At 41.2% G+C, this 21,076-nt stretch overlaps 2 protein-coding genes across 4 annotated transcripts in view; both read right to left on the bottom strand.

Moving 5' to 3' along the window:
- Positions 1 to 755, bottom strand: part of BRIP1 (BRCA1 interacting DNA helicase 1) — a 63,329-nt gene extending 62,574 nt beyond the window's left edge. Inside the window, exon 1 of one of the 3 annotated variants that reach the window (XM_074595652.1) lies at positions 700 to 755. The gene's annotated coding sequence lies outside the window, so the exon portion shown is untranslated. Of the gene's footprint in view, positions 1 to 95 lie in introns of all 3 variants that reach the window. The other 2 variants (XM_074595650.1, XM_074595651.1) reach the window with 2 other exon arrangements.
- A 352-nt stretch (positions 756 to 1,107) lies between these two features.
- INTS2 (integrator complex subunit 2) lies at positions 1,108 to 20,320 on the bottom strand. The gene is made up of 24 exons (XM_074593923.1): positions 19,893 to 20,320; positions 19,284 to 19,422; positions 18,478 to 18,580; positions 18,123 to 18,236; positions 17,280 to 17,410; positions 17,020 to 17,193; positions 16,234 to 16,460; positions 15,317 to 15,442; positions 14,671 to 14,742; positions 14,461 to 14,575; positions 13,725 to 13,793; positions 13,152 to 13,286; positions 12,486 to 12,662; positions 11,664 to 11,772; positions 10,559 to 10,663; positions 9,917 to 10,081; positions 9,526 to 9,727; positions 8,850 to 8,975; positions 7,085 to 7,274; positions 5,885 to 6,130; positions 4,523 to 4,630; positions 3,984 to 4,089; positions 3,632 to 3,808; positions 1,108 to 2,777 (listed from the first exon to the last, which is right to left on the bottom strand). Exons 1-24 carry the CDS (start codon positions 20,183 to 20,185, stop codon positions 2,608 to 2,610), a joined length of 3,579 nt encoding a protein of 1,192 aa, XP_074450024.1. The 5' UTR covers positions 20,186 to 20,320; the 3' UTR covers positions 1,108 to 2,607.
- Between the last annotated feature and the right edge of the window lie 756 nt (positions 20,321 to 21,076).

The raw sequence follows: 21,076 nt of genomic DNA, 5'->3' as shown, positions 1-21,076 counted from the left end.
ACGACAGCATTTTTTTCTTACAGCTTTTCAGTATCTACAAAATAAAAGAGCAATTTTAAATTGGCAGATTCCCTGTGATAAATTAACTCACTAACCTGTATTTTCATCTGACTTTTAATGAGTAAGCATATATACCAAAAAAAAACCCCACCGACGTGTGGCATGATTCAGCTTCATCATCAACTTTCTCAACGGGAAAAAAAAATCCTAGCAAAAAGAGATTGCTGACACGAGTTTACATCCTACCCCTCCTTCCAAAAACGTCACCGCACCCCATTAAAAGGCTTTTCCCTAACACATTCGGGGGGAGGGGCCGTCGCTCACACGAGCGCTACTTCGGAATTGAGCTTTGCCCACGAAACACCAACGATCGGGGACACCGGGAGCGCGGAGAGACCCTTCGTCCCGCTCTGCCCCCGCCGCGGCAGCGCCTCCGGGGCCACTCCCCGGCGCCGCCTCGGCCCTACTCCGGCTCCAGCCCCGGGAACGACGTTTCTGCCTCTCTGCGGCCGAGGGCAGGGAGCACCAAGGAAGCTGCTGTCATTCTCCTTCGTGCCTCAGCCCACACAGAGGCACTTAGGCGTTTCCTTTATCTTCTTTAAGAGGTGGGGGGACCCCAGAAAGCCACTTTCCGCCCTTCCCTTCCCTCCCAGCCCGGTGCCCTCAGAGCCGCGCTCGACTCCGCGGGAGGCGCCTCACCTCAGGCGGCGACCCCGGCCCCCTTCAGCCTCCGTCCTTCCCGCCTCCGCCCCGGCGCCAATCAGCTGACAGGAAAGGGCCCTGAGCCGCCAATTAGCAAGCGGCACACTGAGCCGCTCCCTCCTTCCACTCCTGCGCTGTTAGAGCCAATCACGGAGGGCCTTGTTGGCTTCCGCGTTGTACTCGTTGCTGGGCAACCGCGGGGTGAGCGTGGGGGAATTCTATTGCAAAATATTTTTAATACTTTTAATTATTTACCTTGTTTTAGGCAGGCCGCGGCCCGAGGGCGGCACAACTTCCTCCTGTTGTGTGGAGAAACGCCCCCCCTCGGGTTAAACCGGGTACAAAACCTAAAATCCATCCAGGCCCCTCCCTTTGCAATCAAAAGTATGAATATCTACGACTTGATGCAAAGCAAATCATACGCTGTTGCGGTTTTTTTATTTAAATACCAGTCCAGCATATAAAATTACACTTAGAACAGAGGAGGAAAAAAAATACATACATTTAGATTATTTACATATTTTACATCAGGATGACAAAAATACACTGGGCAGCCAGAGGGTGCTACGGGAGGGTGAACCCAGACGCAAACCCGCGTGTTTGGCAGTTGGGTATCAGCCTCCATCAGCCACCGGCCACCGGCAGCAGACGAGCAACGCACAACTTTCAAGGCCTCGCTAAAGCATCAGATCATTATTTCTGGTTTTAACTGAAAAAATATTTTACTTATTTAAGGACCCTGGGTGCTGTGAAATGAGCAAGTGCTGGATTGACAAGTTTAGCAATGCCCATGTGTTGAGTTACTACACTTAATTCTGGCACAACCACCAAACCCTAATCTTCTTTCTCTGCCACAAAAGCACGTGCTGCCTCGCGTTTGAGCTTGTGCAACCTTCAGGAAATTCCCAAATATTGCATCACACACCGCCTTCTGCAATGGCACAAAACACATCTGTCGAGGCTAAATCCTGCAGCTTTTGTGCAGGAAAGAACAAACAGCTTCATGCATGAAGCACAAAGGATTCCGCCTTCTCGCCCACTTGAGCTGCATGTAACCCCTTCGGTATGGCCGAAATCTGCCGTTCCTTTCCATGAGGGGAAATTTAGCTTCAGTCCAAGTCAGCCTCGACACTAATTTCTTTTTTTAATCTTATCCTGATGACAACTCGAGATACCTTTGCACTTATTCTCGAAGTCTTTCTCATCTCTTTTACGCTAAACCATCTGAGCGGCATTAAAAATACACATTCTTTTAAAATCACATTTATACAGCCCATTTTCAAGTTCTAGTACTTTTTTTTAAAGAAACTTTTAGACCAGTTTCAAACTTTTAACGAAGGCTGGCTGATCTTCAAATGAAGCTCCTGATTTCACAGACTGAAACTTTGACTAACAGATTGAAACACACCTAAAAAAAAGTTAAAGCATTTTCTTAGTACTCAGTGTGATGGTGCAAGTTACTTACACCACTTTTTCAAGTCTTCCTTGGAGTATTTAATTTCCTCTTGCTCCACAAGACTCTGGAACCACAGTTCCTTTAACTTAAGCAAAGGCGCTTCAATCTCAATTTTTCCTCACCCATCATATTGCTGTTTGCACAACAAAGTATTCACATTTCAGAGTGTTATAAACCCTTTTCAGGTGCGTTGCTGTATCACTTCAGAAACCAAGCAAGCCTGAAAATCACGCTCAGTTTCACTGACCCCACCAGCCTCAAAAGTTTTCCCTGGAAGCAATATAAGCCTCTTTAGAGAATTCTTTTCTTTTCAGCCATAACCGAATCAAACGAATGAAAACCACGGACTTCTTGCGCTCCAGTTCCTCAGTCCACTTTCGCAGCTTTCTCCAAATTTAGGCACCCCAGACCGTGGGACCAGCTACAGTACAATTTCATTTGCGTTCTTCCTAAACTCCACTTACGCTCATGTTAATTATTTCAATGATAGTATTTTCAACACACTGGCATAACCGAACATCAGGGTCCATGCTTGCAATGTCTCTTGAACAGCTCTTGATAGATGAATCTTTACAAAGTCCTGACACTTCATGCGGTTTCTCCTTGAGTTGCTGGAGACCTAGAAAATTAAGTAGAAGCAGCAAAGTACATCTAAATAAATAAATAATTTTTAAAATTGTTATATTACACCCCTAACACAAACATCTATGCTATGAAATTGCAAATTTGAGCCATCACTATTTCATGCACCAGGCTTAACTCTATGGATTATTTCTACAAACACTACAACATTTCTTTTTATCTAAGTCTGACTCCTTTGGGGTTTTTTATATTACCCTCTTACTTCTTTTAACACAAATATACTAGCATAGATAGCATCAGGGAACCTGGTAGCACGCGGAGAGAGTGTTTGTCTTTAGACAAAAAAAGAGACAAAACCAGGCTAAAGATCAACTGATACACTTAAACAGTTAGTCCACGTTTACACAATCACTATGTATTTATTGAACCGTGCTATGTCATGGGTAAAACTCCAGGTAGCTCATTTGACTTTCCTACAGATTAGGAAGATTGATATGGCCATTATGCCTCAGCTGAGGGGTTGAAACGTCCTTGTGTTCTCAAAAGGCAACAGCCTTCGCTCATGTCTTTCGTCCTTAGACTACAATGGCAAATTCTATGCACAACACTTGCAATACAGGGATACATCTTGAAATCACACAAGCAGGGAAACAAAACAGAAGGCAGGCAGTACAAAGCTAAATAAGAGGGGTACTTTCAGCCCTTTTAGCATCTAAACTCTCTCCTCCAATCCAATAAATCCACCTACCCCTACGCTTTCAGTATTTCCAAGACGACAGCAGTAAATTTCATTTCATTTCATTCCAGCTACACTCAAACTTTGGAAACATTAGCATAATTTTCTCCCTGGGACCACAACATTACTTTTGAAATAGAAGATACTTTACTTACGTGTAATAATTGGGTCGAAGTCTCTTGTCTGCGTAGCAACATCAGAGGCACAAACTTGTCCTATTTGTATCAGCAGAGACATAATATCCTCATACAAAGGAGGAAAGGCTTGACAGAACGACACCAAACACGGCAGGGTCGGCATAAAAAAAGCATAGCGCTTCGACTGGGTTAAAACTATCAAGGAAAAAGAAATGGTTAAGTAAAAAGGAATTATAAAAATTCAGTCAAGAATTGTTGTTACTTTTACAACTGTAATTAACACAGCGGCATTTAGACAAAACTACCTTCAACCTAGACAAATAATTCTAATTTACACAAGAATGTATTTAGTGGTTGCTGGAGTGCTTACCTGTGAGTAGGGTTCCCATCACATTGATAGCTAACCGAGCCACGCTGAGAGACTTAGGTAGTGCGTACTGGATACACAAAAATGAAAGTAACTGGATGGCAAATATCTGTTCAGTAGATGAAAGGCAAAAGAGAAATAAGCCATAAAGTTACAGATTGCTTTGCATTTTCTATCCAAAGCTCTTCACGTAACGTGAGTTAGTAAATATTCTCTGTTTTATACTCAATATAAAGAACAAATGAAAGTAATTATTGAGAAGTGCTTTTACTCATGTTCTTGAAGGTAATATTGAAATTCATGAGTATTTTCTGAAAAAGCGTCCAAAGATACATGAGAGGAGTTGTCACAATCCCTGTTTGAAGGGGATTTAAAGGCCAGGCCTTTAATTTCAGGTAAAAGCGCTACAGATGTTACCTTAATATCCTAGGCAAGTTAGAACAGGACTTTTTTTAATGATCCTTTTATTTTCTCCCCTTAACTGATACTTCATCAGAGTTAACTACCTACAGTGATTCTCAAACCAGATGAGTGTACAGCACCTGTTTTTCAAGTTCAGGCTGGGCAATGAGCTCGGGTATGAAATCCAGACAGATGTGCATCGAGGGAATCCCCGCCACTGTCAGAGCCAGAAGTTCACATGGATAACCCTGCGTGATTAAGAAAACAGATATGTCAAAGGTGGTTTAAAAATTCTGCTTCAATTAAGATTTTAAATTAGATCTGCGTTAATCATAGAATCTTCACGGTTGGAAAGGACCTTTGAGATCATCAAGCCCAACTATACACACACAAAAAACAAAACCAAAAACAAAACACAAAAAAAACCTGCAAAAAAACCCAACCCCTACAATCTCTGTCACTACAGCATGCCCTGAAGTGCCAAATCTACATGTTTCTTAAATACCTCTAGGGATGGTGACTCAGCCACCTCCCTGGGCAGGCTCTTCCAGTGCCTGACCACTCTTTTCAGTAAAGTAATGCTTTTTTCAAAACTAATATACTTGGAAATCTCTTTTGTTCAGAATTATAAGCAACAGGCCTGCATCCCAAGGCAACACGAGGCAGGCTCGGTGACAAAACGAGGGTAGGAATCAGTTCTTTATCCTCAATACTCAAGGTATGATTTGCACATATGCTCCCCCCTTCACCCCCCCAACTAAACCAGGCTGCAGCGATGGCCCTCTCTTTCTGTGTCTTTCCCGTGTTCCAAACTTCACCAAAGGCCCCAACTTGCTTATTTCACAACTGCAGCATTATGACTTTTTCAGTCACTTAATCAGTTCCAGATCAAGGCAAATTAACTCCTTTTAAAGAGACTGCCATCTGGCAACCAGCAATTTAACACACGCTAAAAACACATTTATATTAAAAAAATTGTTTTTTTGAAGGCACACAGCTGTTTTGGCAGGAGCAACATTTCTCCTTCCACTCTAAAGAGATAAACTGTGCCCTAACCAAAAGGAAAGATAAGAAGATTTTTACATTTGAAGCCAAAATACAGTTTTGAATAATGGGTACACTAGTTTAAAAACACGGCCAGAAAAAAGTAACCCATAAAAGATGTGGAATAAGTAATTATAAGATGATTAGGCCAGTTTTCCTTGGCCTAGAATGGATAAATTACTTTGATATAAAAAAGGGCAGAGGCACAATGCAAGCATGTGATTAATGATGAGGAACAGGCATAGTTTAGCCGCTCCCTTCTCGACTACAGCACAGCCCAAGCACAGAAATATGGAGAAAATGTAGGTACTGCAAATTTGGCGAGGCGGGAAGCAGAGAAGTGGACCATTATAATTTCTGAGGAACACAACAGCAGCATTCAACATCCTTTGACCACTTCATTTGGCTCTTTCTTAACCAGAGAAACCATGGAAAAACTAAAATAGTGCAAAGCACACCTGGAAATGAACTAGTTTGACTATGTTGGGATCAGCTATATACATCTGATGCAGCAGACAGCAGATCAGACACTGGACCTCTCGAAGATTACACAGCAAGCTATCTTCTTCTTCTTCGAGTTCTGGACTCTTAGGGCTTGTGGTACTATGAACGCTCTTCAGCAAACTGTGGATATTACTGCTCTGGGCTTTCTCTTCTTCTGTAGGTAAGCAGATCTCTAGAAGAATCTGCACAGCAGCACTGTCCTGTGAAGAAAACAAGCAACAGAACATGCATTAAAAACCCCAATGAAATCAAAGAAATCAAATACAAAGCAATGACAACGGAAGAAACGGAAGACTGTCAAGGTGGCTAGAATTTCTAGCTATAGGGGTTTTTTTTCTGTACAATAAAAACAACTCAGTTCAAGAATCAAAAACCCCGAAGAACGTTAAAAAACCCCAACACTTTATCTGAATCAAGACTCAAAGAACAGCAGCTTAATCTAATGGATCATCACAATCACAGATCAAAAGAGTAATTTCAAAGAAATCTCAAATTGTTTCAAAATAAATATCCAATGGTCCCTTGAAGCATCCAGATCAGAAAAAATTTGCACATGGCCATGTAATTCATAGTGTTCAGAGGAGACTACACTACTCATTTAAAATAAAACTTCCTATTAACTCAAAAATTATCTTCTAATAGGGACTACCTATGTGACACTCTTCCAGAGAGAGGTAAGCGACTGTCTGTGAAAACAGGATTACCCAAGAATTCCCATAATGTCAAGCTAGAGTAAGTTAACTGTTCTTCAGCCTCACACTTTACAATGCTGGCTGCTTCTCTTAACTAACACAGTTCAAACGATCACACGTAGGTCTGTCACGTTTATTCGTGTTTTACTGCTGCAAAGCTAAGTACAGAAAGAGCCTCTGGATAACACAAGCAACAAGGCAAAGGGGCTAGTACGCAAAACTCTTCTGTTCTAACAGAAAAGAACACTATCAAAGCAGTTAACCAACACAATGCTTCAGACTAGAAAACAGAAGACCGAAAATATTTAACAATTCAAATACAGAAGCGGTTTTCTTTTTCATTGTAACAGAAGTTGGTAAAAAAGAAATAAAAAGGTCTTCTTTTTTAATTTCCTGTTTCTGTATTTCTGTTTTATCTTTGTCTTTCCTCACATCATTTAATATCCATTTCTTCCCCCTTACCTGTGCCGCAAGCAATGCATTTTTTAGTTCTTCCCTTGTAACTTCTGGGGCCTCTGGACCCATTGCATTGTTTTGGGATGGCCTAATGTCCTGCTCTGCTGTTTCTTTTAGGTGAGCGTTGAGATAAGCTTTTGAAGCAAGAAGATATCCGTTCAACATGTGCAAAGTTATATCCATCAGAGGAGGACTCCTGATACAGGAACACATGATAAAATACAGGCAGTTGAGTAGGCAGAACGGTAAGACAGTAATAAGGTGAACAAACTAAAAGCACTCCTCTAAGGCGGGTTTGGTTGATGTTTCATACCAACGATGGTTCATACTGAAGCTGTTTTCCCTAACACAGCAAAATACCAAAGGTCACAATCCCTTCTGCTGCCCTGCCATTCAGTCCTACTTCTCTCACGCGCACACATTTATGGGTACACGCCACAAAAACAAGGAGCTGCTGAAGAGACTAATTTCAGATGAACAAAAGAAACCTAAAGAGTGTTGGCGGTACGTGAAGTAAGGAAAAATAATGACCTGAATGATGAGGAAAAATAGGGCAGACAAGCTCTGAACTACTTTCACAATACTAAGATGGTAGTTTTCAAATAACATTGCATTATAAATCTCCCTAACAGTTTTGGAAATGTAGGATTTTCAATTTGCACCCAGGGCTGAAGGGACATACAGTTAAAAATTTCACCTATGGGTTGGGGATTAAAGATGTCGTCAGAACAGAAATTTGAAATCTAGCCGAGTTGTAGCAACTCAAATGAAAATTGGCTCAATTGCTAAAAGGCAAGAAGCGACAGATGCATACAAACAAGAACGTGAAGAATAAATCAAGTTGACTATTAGCCATTTATTATGAACAAAAGGATAATACAAAAGGGGAAAAATAAACCACAACTGACAGAAAACATGAAAAAGAATACAGAAGGAATAAACTTAGGGGCTGAAGTACATTTAGAATGATTAACCGTATCTTTTTTTAGAATAACAGATGCAATTTTCTTCATTACTATGAAAAAGCAAAGTCATAATTTACAAATTCTGACTTATTGTTTGCATTATTTCATATTCTCCTTAAAAGCTGGTCCATTGCTATCAGTTATGATCATTTTCACTACTAAAATCCTCAGCTTATTCTTCTGCATCAGAGCCATAAAGCAGCACTACACATCCTCCTCTGTCATCACTGACACCTAGAGGAAATAATTTCTAAGTCCTATTACAAGACTTTCTTGGGAAATTAAGCAAATCTACCCTTGTCGTATCCATCAAGCACCCACTGGCAGAAACTGTTACCCAGAAGGATGGAATACGTACAGGCCCACGAGGGACAGCAAAAGACAGTGTGCAGTGCAGGGATGTCACAGCTACAACCTCAACCACCACCACCACCACGTGGCAGCAGCCATTTTAAGCATGCTGCAACGTCTATTTAGAACAAATTCACACGCACAAATCTAAAATGGATGATCTGTGCACAAATCTCAGTTTCCGAAACAGAACTGAGTGTAAGGCTGTCCAACAAGACACTCGGCTGGACAGCATGACATGCTGAACCAGCCCGCGCAGCTCGCTCAGTCCTCCAACCAACAAGCTTAATACAAAAAAGATGGAACTTACAAGCTCATATAATTAGTTTGAAAATATGTTTTGAACTACTGAAAGCTTTTAGAAGTATTCTGTGAGACAGCTTTACGATTAGCATTCTCTATGTATCAATGTAAGTACCACAGAACGCAAAAAGCTGCAGGAGGGAGATGCTTACCTGTGAACTCTCTGATCGCATCTTAGTACAATCAAAGGATCAATCATCAGATCATTCTGCGTGTATTTCTGCTGTCGGACTATTTTTACTGATGGCTGCAGAGCATTAACAGTCATCACCCACAACCTAAAATGAGATTATTTTTACAATTTTTTTTATTAGATAATCTGTAAGAGAATAGGGATCACATAAGCATCTGGATGCTCGCTTATCTCAATTAGCTGTATTTTTCTACGCCTATCAAGGAGCAAAAAACCCCATGATTCATTTGCAGCCCCTGAAGTTAACCAAGACGTAGTTAACTCACATTCACTGGAATTACAGCGACCAAACTCTTTTCCCTGCAATACAGCATCCGGTTCCTCAGAAAAGGCACATTCTTACCAAAGTGAGCTTACCAAACCAATGTTTCAGCAGCAATTTGTCATACACAATGTACACTATAAACCCATACTCCTGTATTTTAAGTGAACTGGTGACTTCCCTTCCCCTGAGAACAAGAAGTACCGTCCTTTTAAATGCAAAGGTTAAAAATCTCAAGAAAGCAAAAAGGAATGCAACTCCAACACATTCTATTCAGTCACAACCTCCAGTTTCCCAGACAAAAGCATTGTGCCATTATTTTTGAAACAGACAGTGGCATTCCACAACAAACTAACCCGTATTTTGAGCCTACCTTCTCGGCATCACAGTGTTCAGAACCATCCAAAGCTTATTGACAGTCTGAAGAATCCTCCGAGGGACTCCAGCATTGAGCAAGTGATTCATATTTGATGTCAACACCTCTGCGTATGGGATCAATTCACCAGCTGAGAGAAGTGTTAAATGTTCTAAGATTTGCATCAGCTGGGTGTGATTTCCAGGCAGCATGGAAAATGCTGTAAAATAAAGACAATGGGATCTTGGTAAAACTGGACTTCTGACATTTTTTTCTGACTTGGCAGCAGAACATTTCCATGACACAAATGCACTACGATCAAATGAATTAAATGGCTGTACACTTCCAAACCCACTCTATTCCAACCAATTTGGAAAGAACACTGCTTACTTCACACGAAGTTATTTACCTTCTTGGAGCTGTTTGGGAGAGTGATTCTTCGCAATGTTTGTAAGCAGCATCCTCCTCAGTAAGGCATCAGTGCCCGTGATCTGCTCCTCACAGATCCAGTCTTCCACAATGCAGAGGTGGGGATAGTTAGTTGCAAGAAGGCGTAACAGGGCAGAATGCAAGCCTTTAGGGATATTAAGAAAATATACAACTTAGATTTGAGTGGCTATGCCTTTCATCTGAACATATTCGTGCCTATCATTTCAACAACAGGCCACAACTGAATCCCTACTGAGAAGTTCAATGAGCTTGCGTGTTTATAGCCTGATATTCCAGCTCCAACAGAAAGGAAAAGTTACCTTTTGGAAAGCTGGGAGGACCCCATAGTAATTCTTAAACCTAGTCTGGAATAATTATCAATTCTCAGGCAATTCCTACTCCAAAACCTACCCTCGGTAGGCAAGGCCTACTCTAAAAAGAACCACCTTCCTCAAACTTTCACTATTACTCTTCAAACGCATCTGTAATCTCACTAGTTACTACAGACAGATTTTAGAAGAAAAAGAAAGGAAGGCACAGTGAAACAGACAACAACCACAGAGCTGGAAACACACTTAGCCTGCCTTCTTCGCGCACATTAGACTCCGACACGCAGATATACCTCCCAGTTCCTGCTGCAGCCCTTGTGCCTGCCGGATGAGGTACTTGATTGGAATCTGATCCATTAATGCTGAAGAGTAAGACTTGGGTTTCTTCTGCATGGCAGCTATAAGGGAACAGGACAAGAAACCACACAGAACAATTACAGTTGGAAAAAAGTACTTCCCCAACTGAATCAATAGAGAAAACGTGAAGCACTTGTCTCTGTATTATCCAGGTAAAATAGAGAAAATCCCAAATAAAACACTTCATTCTTGTTAAAGTATTAAATTAAACTCTTCAGGAAACCATTTCTGTGAACACTTCCATTTAAAGATTATTTTAGCATTTAGATTTGTTTGCAAGATTTCCATACTATCTTTGACCAAGTCCAACTGATTTTGAGATCATAGTTCAAATCTGCACTTTCTTTATCCAAGGTTTTTTATTCGTAAAAAAAACGGTTATCAGTTGGTATATAGCATTCAAATTGTTGTCACACACAACACCCTGTAGTAAGGTGGAAGTTATAAATGCAGGAGGAACTGTAATTGATTTTATAGGATTTCAGTCTTTCTTGAATTGCATGAAGAAAATAGCACGGGTGAATGCTGGAAGTTTTGCACCATAAAAAGGGCAGGTAAAAACACCAACAAGATATAAATACTATGCTTTCACTGAAATTAAACTCCATCAATAAACTATACAACATTCTTTTAGAATTGATTTAAAGTTTCAATTTCAAAGATAAAACGGGATCATTCGGTATTGTCAACTATAAAATTGCCAACGCAAAGAAATGTGTCTGCAAGTTTGATGACATGAATATATGAAGATCTGAAGTAATTAAGAAGTCTTTTTTAATTGTTGCTGTATTTATCAGATGTTCATAAATATTTCTGGTAACTTTCTGGCCAGCTTGGATCTTTTTTAATTTGGAAAACAAGTCACTCAACTAGAGCGTTTTAGCAGAAACTTTACAGCAATGCTGTATTTTTTGCAAGAATCTAAACTTTCTTTGCTGTGCTTGAATCTGACAGCAAGATTAATTTTGGTTATTGTAAGAACTCCTCTCTTTGCATCTGATTTTCAGTTAATCTGTTTTCCACTGATGCACTCACATATACCTAGTATCTTTGTGTTGGCCAGAAGCGCTTCTTCGTACGACAGGACATAGTAGAGGACAAGTAATTGCGTTGTGATGCTGTATCGTTGAGGAAGACGACTATTTTCTCCCTGTATATAAAACCACATACAAAGGTCATGTTGCATTCCTGATTCTTGAGAACAAAAATTTTGATTTACCTGCAAATATGAAGACAGATAAGGCAGTAGCCTTGTATAAAAACAGCAAGCCATATGGGCTCCAAGCAGAAAGTTGCAGGTAATTTTTTTTATTTTTTTTTCCCCCCAATAAACTTGTAACACCAAACGTACTTTTGATATCTGAGGACACTAACAAGGAGTAAGCCCAGGACTCGAACACAAATCAACGCTTCCCACTCACTCTACATGTGTCCAAGCCACCATTATCACACTTGTATCAAAATGAAAATGCTTCTTTCAGAAACAGCTAGAGTGCTCCAGTTAAATAGTATTTTTATCTAACAAGATCAAGTCGGTACAAAAATTATACAAATCCTACATAAACACCTCAATTTTCCAATCCATGAAGTGCTTTTCTTCACATTTTTAACAGCATGAGCTGATCGAGGTCCCAAGGAAAAGGGCAAAACAGGGACAAATAGCAATCCTCTGAAAAATCTGAGTAGCACTAAGAAGATTCACTTCAAAACCCCTGACCGTCCCTGTGGTAGGAGGCAGCTCACTATCCAGGCATTAAAGACAAAATGCGAGGCAACTTACAGAATCTGCATCAAGCATATATACAAAATACTGAACCACATGTTCACACTGAAGTCCACGAAAGAAGCAAAGAAATCATTTACCCCAGAGAGTCCTTGAAAAACATTCAGTATCTCCTGCTCCGTGACGGGCTGATTGGTGGCCTCTGGGTTGGATTTAGATGCAGGAGTAAGAATAGAGTTAATGTAGACATCAATAAGAGGAAGCAGCTGAGGATGGAGTGGAGTGGTGGTTTCACAGAGCTGCCGATAGATCCAGTCCTAGGAAAAAACCATGCCATCAGACGTTCAGTTTCAAAGCTGGAGGGCAATTTTTTTTTGTCTGCAAGTACATCGCCTCTTAACTAGTTACAAAAAATGTAATAGAACGAGGTTTTGACTTTGGAAAGCATAATACCAGTTCTGAGTTGGGCCTGGTCATAAGCTGTGTACTCTGGACCCTGCTCTGCACAGACCCACCAAAGAAACCTGTCCTGGCTGGAAATACCATTCTGACTACGATTTTATTAAGTGCGGGCAGGGGGAGAGAGGTAACTTTTTAATTATTTTTAACTTCATTAAATTGTGGCCTCTGGATTACAGAGTTAAAACAGGGTACCCTAACTTAATACACAGTTCCTTCTTAAATTACATGGTAATAGGCTCTAAGATTCATCAAGAATTCTGTTCCTATCATTCAACCAAAAAAATCAGCCTGCAAAACCTAGTCAACATTGAAAATTATGAAGAGAAATAAAATGAAGGTCATACCTTAATGGATACTTTGTGCTTGGTGAATGATCGACTTTTTAAAAGCTGGTAAATGCAGTGAATAGGCAAAAACCCTGTAATGTTGGCACTGAGGTTGCCTGTAACAGGCACACGAACTGCATGGGCTGTAACAACCTAAAGGAAAGTTGTAATTAACAAGAAAAATACCACAAATATTCACCTTATCACAATACATAAGCACAAGGTGAGAAAGCTGCACAGCTACATTCTTTCTGGCATTTACATATTTTTTGGTTGTTTGAAAGCTGAAGAACATTTTTGTATAGTTTAATACAGCATGTGTAAAACTGCAGCACACGTACTACATTTGTGAACCATTTCCTGCCACCGCAAAAAATAAGTCACAGCGGACAATTTTTCTCTTTTGCTTCCCCATTATTCAAAAAAGCCAAGTGTTCAAAAAGCATAATCAGATCAGAGTACAAAAAGAAAGAGCCAAGGCTCTTCAGTACCAGCAGGGCTTGGATTCTTTTTGTAGGTCAAACTGAAGCAATTACAGAAGAAAGAAAGAAAAAAAAAAGACAAAAAAAAAGGCAAAAAGGCTTAAAATACCTGTTCAGTGAAGATCTCCTGTGTGAAGATTGTCTTCATTCTGCTGAGTGAGCTCGGCTTAATGACAATCTGAAACAAAAAACAAAGTACTTGCAATTTTAAGTTCTAGCTTGCTTATTTATAAGTACTGCAAATTTATTTTATGAACTGCTAACTTTTAACCTTCTTAAACTTGTCTTCACTGAGATACCAGGAAAACATTCACATCTATACTCAAATGTAAACCAGAAATATTTTCAAATGTCACAAGTTCATCATTCTATGTCTACCTTATCCTAAAAACTACCTACCCAGCTTTTACATTTGATGAGACACTGTTTCACGATAGTAAATTGAAGGCAAGTCTCCCTCATTAATTTTCAAAAACTAATTATTACACATATAGCTATTTCTTCAAACTATTTAAAATAAAAAGTTTGCAGCTCAGTTTGGAAGCGTCTTCAATTAGTCTTCTCAAAGAGGCACCTTCTTGCAAATGATGATTTCAACAAGTCAGCACTTTTTGAAGATACATTGATCATAACATTCCTCTGTACGAGGAGGTAGGCACAGAGAATATTTTTCTAGAGGAACTAATTTAGTTAGTTACTCATTTTTTTACTTTACGTTTGCTTTAATTAGATTAGCAAAACCAAAGTTCTTTATATTAAAACTAAAGTAAATACAAAAGTATAAATACACAGTAATGCTAATTTGAACAGAGAAATGTACGTGCTAGGAACATTTGAGGATTTACCTTCATTCCCAAGGTGGAGCAGACCAAATCAATGATAGCGCTGAGCTGATTACTATGGAAATACATGGCTACCAAGAGAAGCATCTCTCCAAAAGAAGCAGAGACCCCAGAAATGCTAACAATAACAAAGAGGAAGAGTTAATTTCCAGTAGAACATAAGTAAACATGAGATTACTGGAATCGTTAAAACCAAGAAAATCCTGCTCTCACCTTTCAAAGTAAGCTTCTTCCTTTATCATCCAACTAAGCCACATTACCATGAGTTGCTCCTGTTCCGGGGTGCTGCACAAAGAAAATCCATAAAAGATCCTTTTCCCATGAACCACTGCTAGTTTCACTAACAATTATTAGCAGAAAAGCCAGTACTTGAGGCATCTTAAGCCAGGACACTTTCTGAAGCTTTCACCGTAGCCTCAAACAGCTGATACACACTGATAGTTAGCACAAACTTCAGCCCAATGGTCAGGCAATTTCCTGTCTGGAATGGACACACCAGAAAGCCGCAGCCATTAAATATCCATATTGCTGTTCTTTTGAACAGGGTCCCTAAAGAATTTAGCCATGAACTTGTTCCATGGAAAAGCGAACTAGTAAGCCCTACTTTAGCCTTCAAAAACCATTCCAAAATAAGCTAATGCTGACACTCCCCTCTCAAGAGATTTGCTATAAATAAGAGGGAGAGCAGGGTGGAATATCAATTTACTCGCCATGGCATGAGACCAATCCCTTCAATCAACATATGGAGATTTGTATAAAGAATTATGAGAGAAAAACTGTGCAGCCCTGGGGAGGCCATTGCCCTAACGGTGCTCAAACAGTAACATCTTTATAAAGCTCCTCCTTTATCGAGAGTTACCTGACAAGAGTGGAGAAGGCCAGGAGCATGCAGAAGGAGAGAGACACAAAGCGAACACCAGCTGGAGTTGCAGGAGGCCGGCTGGTCATCAGCTGCAGTAGCTGCTCCGCTTCTTCATCAGTTGGCCTGAACAGGAGGGAAAAAGAACAGAACCCATACTGCCAATTTAAAAGTGAAGAGATTTCCAATCTCATCACAATGGTTAAAGATCAAATTTTCTCTGTTTCTTAATCTGTTTATCAAGTTGCCATCAACAAATGAGTATCAAGATTAACTGGCATTTCTCTTTGAACTTAAAGACACAAAAATCTCTATTAGGAGATAACAACAGTGAGAAAACTTCCCCGGGATATAATCTTGCCTATTAGTATAAAATACCTAAATTAAAATTAACAATGCATGAAGATGCTATGTTAGCACTCTCTAAAGAGTAAAAGAAGAGGAACAGAAATTCTAAATTTACATAGTGTACGTTGCTAGAGTTTTCAGCTGCTCTCTTCCACACACTACTGCAGCCACTTAGGCCTAGACTTCTTCTAACAAGTCAGCAGAACTGACTTTGAAGCGTTAAAGAGAGCATCGTGTTTCTCACGTTATTTTAGACTCAAAAAAAACCACCAAAGCCGATAAATACATCTTTACCATTAGAATGAAAAAACTTTTCTGTTGAGAATAGCACTGGAAAGGAAAAACCGTATCTGTCTCCACAGAGCTTAGCACTACATAATGTTTGCTCTCTGCGCTGTAAAGAAACTTCCACCAACTGGCACCTCCAGCCCTCAACACGTGAGAAAGGCCTCCCCTAGCACTAGAACTGGCGAGTCCTGCCAAGACTGTTTCAAGCCCAAAGCTCTCAACCTCTGTTTAAATGGACAGACAGTGAATAAAAAACCCAAGAGCATTAAAACATTCCTTACTTCAGCCCAGCGATTCCCATCAAAGCGCAATAGAGGCGTAACAATGCGCTGGCTTTCACGACATGCTCTTCCTTCAGTCCTGAATACACAGACACATTTGGCTCCATATCAACATCTGCTTCTTCAACAATGTGCGTGCTGCGAACCGTGGGAAGGATTCCCATGAGCTCCAGGAGCAGCTGCCTCCTCATTTGCCAAAGCACAGAACTGATATTATCTCTTTTTCTCTGTGTAAGAAGTTAAAAGATGAGAGCAGCAGTGTAAAACTCATCCCTTCAAACAATATATTATGTAAGAGCTTCCTCAATGATGAAGTCAAGGAAAAAAAAAGGGGGAGGTAGGGAGGAAAAGGAATTTTTTTTTAAATACAATTTTCAGTACTAGGGCAACCGGCAACACACGATCATATTACACCACCTTATTACATCAAAGCACAAGCTTTAACTAACCCAAGCAACTAAGCAAGTCAAGACAACTTCCTACTGCGAAGGATGAAGATATTTATCAGGAAAACATTACAAACGTACAATTCCCTGGTTTCCATGCCTATTGAATCACCTACCTAAAAATCTCTCAGAGGAACAAGCAAACAGCTGCCTTCAGGGATGCTATTTATAGACCTGATGGTCCTATAAGAAGAAGCTGCCTTGTAAAGCTTGCTCCAAGACATGCAACAGGATTTATATACATTCAGGCAAACATAGGTGCCCATATCCAGAAAAGGTACAGCAAGCTATAAGAATATTTTTTTTTTTAAAAAAGCAGAATATTCAAAGATTTTCATACCTGTTGGCCATTTCGGATAAAAGTTCCAAACCAAGTTCGAACCTTTGCGTTTGTTCCAAGTAGCAAACCACTCACAAAACACACCAGGTCACTCACTCCATCATCTGAAGATTCGTTTTTGGTGTGATCCAAGGTCAAAGCCACACCAAGACCTGGCAGATGACACTCTTCCACCTAGATAAAATGCCCAGGCTCAATCACCTTTTTTACTTTTAAGGTTCTAGTAAGGATCATAATGATGATTTTCGTGGCAGACTTACCACCATGCCTCGGACCCTCAGAGCTTGGGAAGGGTTCATTTTGCACAGGTGACGAAGTGCTTCTGTTCTCCGACGGCCTCCAACACTTTCCTCATCCTGCCGTTCACCATTCTTAATCAAACCCCTACAGACTAAATGTCCACCAGGAGCTGTAAGTAAATGTGGCTTTTCCAACAGAAAGCCACAAAAACACACACACAGACACACAAAGCCAAGGCAATCTGTTCAGCTCACTATGACTTATTAGCTGGGCCACGCAAACCTTGTCCAGGCAAGAACTCATGATCTACAGTGTATGAGCAGAACAAGGAAATGGTCTTTCTCCTCAGAGAAATTACAGGGTCAGAGAAATTACAGATTCACGCATCATCCAATTACTCCTCATACTCTATCTAATGTAACCTGTGCATCTGGCAGCCCTGGAGACTGAAATCTTATTGCGAGGTAAGGGATGCTGAACAGGCACCGACAATGCAGATTTTTCACTGTGGAATACGGCTCAGTGTGAGGGACAAGAACTATTAAGCAAGGCTAGACCAGGTTTGCAGCTCCACTCACTCACAGCCCGATTCAGCCTTTACAACAGTGACCTAGAGATGAAAAGCTGCAACGCGCGTACAATGAGCCTGCAGGTAGGCTGCAAAAAAGGGGAATCGACATGATGAGAATGGGAGCCCATCAGCACCTCTAGGTATAAATGCATTCAAATTAGATTTCATAAGCCAAACACTCTCCTGTTCAAATATTTATGACACATAGTGTAGCCCAGAATTAACTACATTGCTAGAAAGAATTTCAAACCTTTAGAAAAAGTAAGCTGGACAACAAGAAAGTGTAACTCACCCTCATTAAAACTATCAGGAACATTGGCCACCAGAAGGCAGAGGAACCAGGCTCCGTTTTTAACGTGCAACAGAGCTTCAGCCACATCGACTATTGGCAACAGTGATGGCAGCTCTGGAAAACAAGAGGGTTTTAAAAGTCACAGCATTTCACTGTGATACAAGTAAAACCTTGCTTTTAATACGCATTAAAATAACATGCTCAAATCAATAAACAGAAAATCAATCTGTGATCTATTCCTCTTTCAAAGAGCTAGACAGCCTAGATTAACCTTAAATCAGCCACAACTGCTCCAAAAGTTATTTTGTTACACTCTTAAGAGGTTAGAAAACACTATAAACACAGAATACTACACCTGCTTGCAAAATGCAGAGAACATCTGCTGCCTCCTCCAGATAAACAGGACTCTCGAAGAGCTCAGAAGATTTGAGGAAAAACTCACCATTTGATTCTGACACCTACAAGACATTATTCACCATCACCCAACAGGTTTTATGAAGCAGTTTGTCTAATCAGTCTTTTAGGGCTTTAAATTCAGCAGATTGAAAACATTAAGAACTGTCAAAAATGTACAGCTATAAAGACAAAACAGGCAAGAAAAGTGTCTAGAATAAGAAGCATTTACTAGTGGAAATACTTCAATGTAGCTGGTATCATTGCTTCTTTCCAGAAGACCTTACTGACAATGATAGAAACATAGTAAATTTACACAAGCAAAATAAAATGCTGGGGCGAGGGTGGGAAGGGAAGAGAAATATGGTGTCTAATATCCTACTGCAATAGGAATAAAGAACTGGATGGAGAAAAGTCATAATTTCATTTTCAAATATGATTTCTGCACTGATGTATCACAAAATCACATTATATGTGAGTAAAGCATATTACAGAATATACAGGGCCCATATCATATTAGAAAAGATTACCCTCGTTTGTCCTGAGGAAGAAAGACCTCCCCTAGGAAGCCGGGGTCATAAGGAGTTTAATCAGAAGCCACTATTCAATCAGACTGAGACTTCACATCTTGGTGAAGCAGGTAAGAGCCAGAGAAAACAACTCACACACAGCAGCAGCACCAAAACAGAACAGGCAGCACACTGACCTATCGCGAGTGCATTTTCCCTGACATCAAATTCACAAGGATCCAGATATGGAGAAGCTTACCTTATTCATAATTGCTAGTAATTCGCTAAGTACAAGGCGAAGCCGACGAGGCGAATCGCTGTGTTCAAATTCCAGCGTCAGCCCATGCTGAAGCTGCGACACCAAGATGCTTTCTCCGCTCCCTCCTCCCAGCTTGTGCCTAATGGGCAGTTCAAGACAACAACTATTAAATGTTTCTGCAAACACAAAAATTTTATCAGTTAAATGAAGACTGTAAGTCTGTAGGCATTTCTTCTATCATGCTAATAATCAGAAAAGACTCTTATAACTATAGGATGTTAGGAAATCTACTTCAGCAGGTTACTGAATATGAAAATATTACGGAAATTCCAAGGGCCCCTGTTCCTCAGCAGCAGGGACAGCACCTGACCCGTGTCCTCGTCTCAGGAAGGAGTCCCAGCCGCCACCCTGCCCTCACAGCCCGGGCAGCTCCCTGCGAGCCCGGAGGGGAGAAGGCCCCGGGAGAGACCCAGGCCCAGCTCCCTATCAAAAATGGTGTTTTTCCTCAGAGATCACGAGGGGACCCGCGCAGCCCGGTCCGCCTGGCGCCTCCACAAGACATGAACCACCGCCGCTTTCGCCAGAAGAGACGCCACTTCTCCGCGTTACCGGAGCTGCTGCTCCTTGCTGGCGTCCTGCTCCAGGGCGTGGAAGTCGACGGAGAGCAGGGCCACGATGGAGTTGACGGCCTCCACCCCCGAGAGGAGCCGCAGGATGAGCTTCTTGTCCTGGGCCCAGCTCTGGCTCTGGTCGGCGGGGGCGCAGAGGGCCATGCGCACCAGGCAGGGCAGCAGCAGGCGCAGCTCGGGGTCGCTCAGGGCCGCCAACCGCACCACGTCCACCTTCTGCATCGCCTCGAAGGCGTAGGGGCTGACGAACTGCAGGCCCGAGCACTCCGCCATCCCGCCTCCCCCTTCGTCCCTCCGCTTCCGGCGCACGCCCGGCGCGCCGCGGAAGTGACGTCACGGCGGCGCGCCGCGACCCCGACCCCGCCCCTCCTGGCTGTAAATAAGGCGACACCACAATCAAGGCTTCATGAATAATTTATTCCATTTGAAATTTTTTTTTTTTTTTTAAAAAGTATAAACCTTTTTTCATTTTCCTCAATCACAATTTGTACAACTCAGTGTTTATGGCATTCGGCAGCAATAGTGTTTGTTCCTTAATCGCTTTCATCATCATTATTATTATTAATTATTTTTTTTCTGTCACGATAAATAGGGCGGCCGGGCGCAGGGCAGCGGCGCGGGGCCCTCGAGGGCGGGGAGGCGAGGCGAGGCAGCGTCGCCCGGCCCGGGCCCGGCCTCCAGTTCTCTCCCAAAAACCTCCGGCTCCGTGAGTAACATCCCGAGAGAGCGACCCTGAGGAGTGTGGCAGGTCCCAAATCCAGTTCTACTGTAAATTAAGCTTTACTCCACTGAAAATAAAAAGTACACCCACAAACAGTAATTAAAAAAAAAAAAAAAAAAAGCCCAAGTATGAAGCGTAGTCCTGTGTCCTTTACTAACAAAAATAACACCCCAACCTGCCCAGGTGGAGGTTGTGGGGACAGCGATGGCGGACAATGTCACCTCAGCAACGACTTCTCCAAAGAAACCCAGATGAAAACACTGTTGATGCAGCATTACTGTCAAACCAGACTGATATGCTGTGCCATACTGTTGTGCAGCAAATTATATGGTGCAATAGCATATTATTTTTTTTTTAACATTTTACTCTTATTTTTTGAAAGCTTTAAAATAATGTAACATAATATTTTGATATTACAGTATTAACAAATAGTGCTTGATTAA

Source organism: Larus michahellis, chromosome 7, assembly GCF_964199755.1.
Source record: "Larus michahellis chromosome 7, bLarMic1.1, whole genome shotgun sequence".
NCBI classification, from domain to species: Eukaryota; Metazoa; Chordata; class Aves; order Charadriiformes; family Laridae; genus Larus; species Larus michahellis.
Note: the sequence above shows the minus strand (reverse complement) of the source record. Positions and strands in the feature narration are given on the sequence as shown.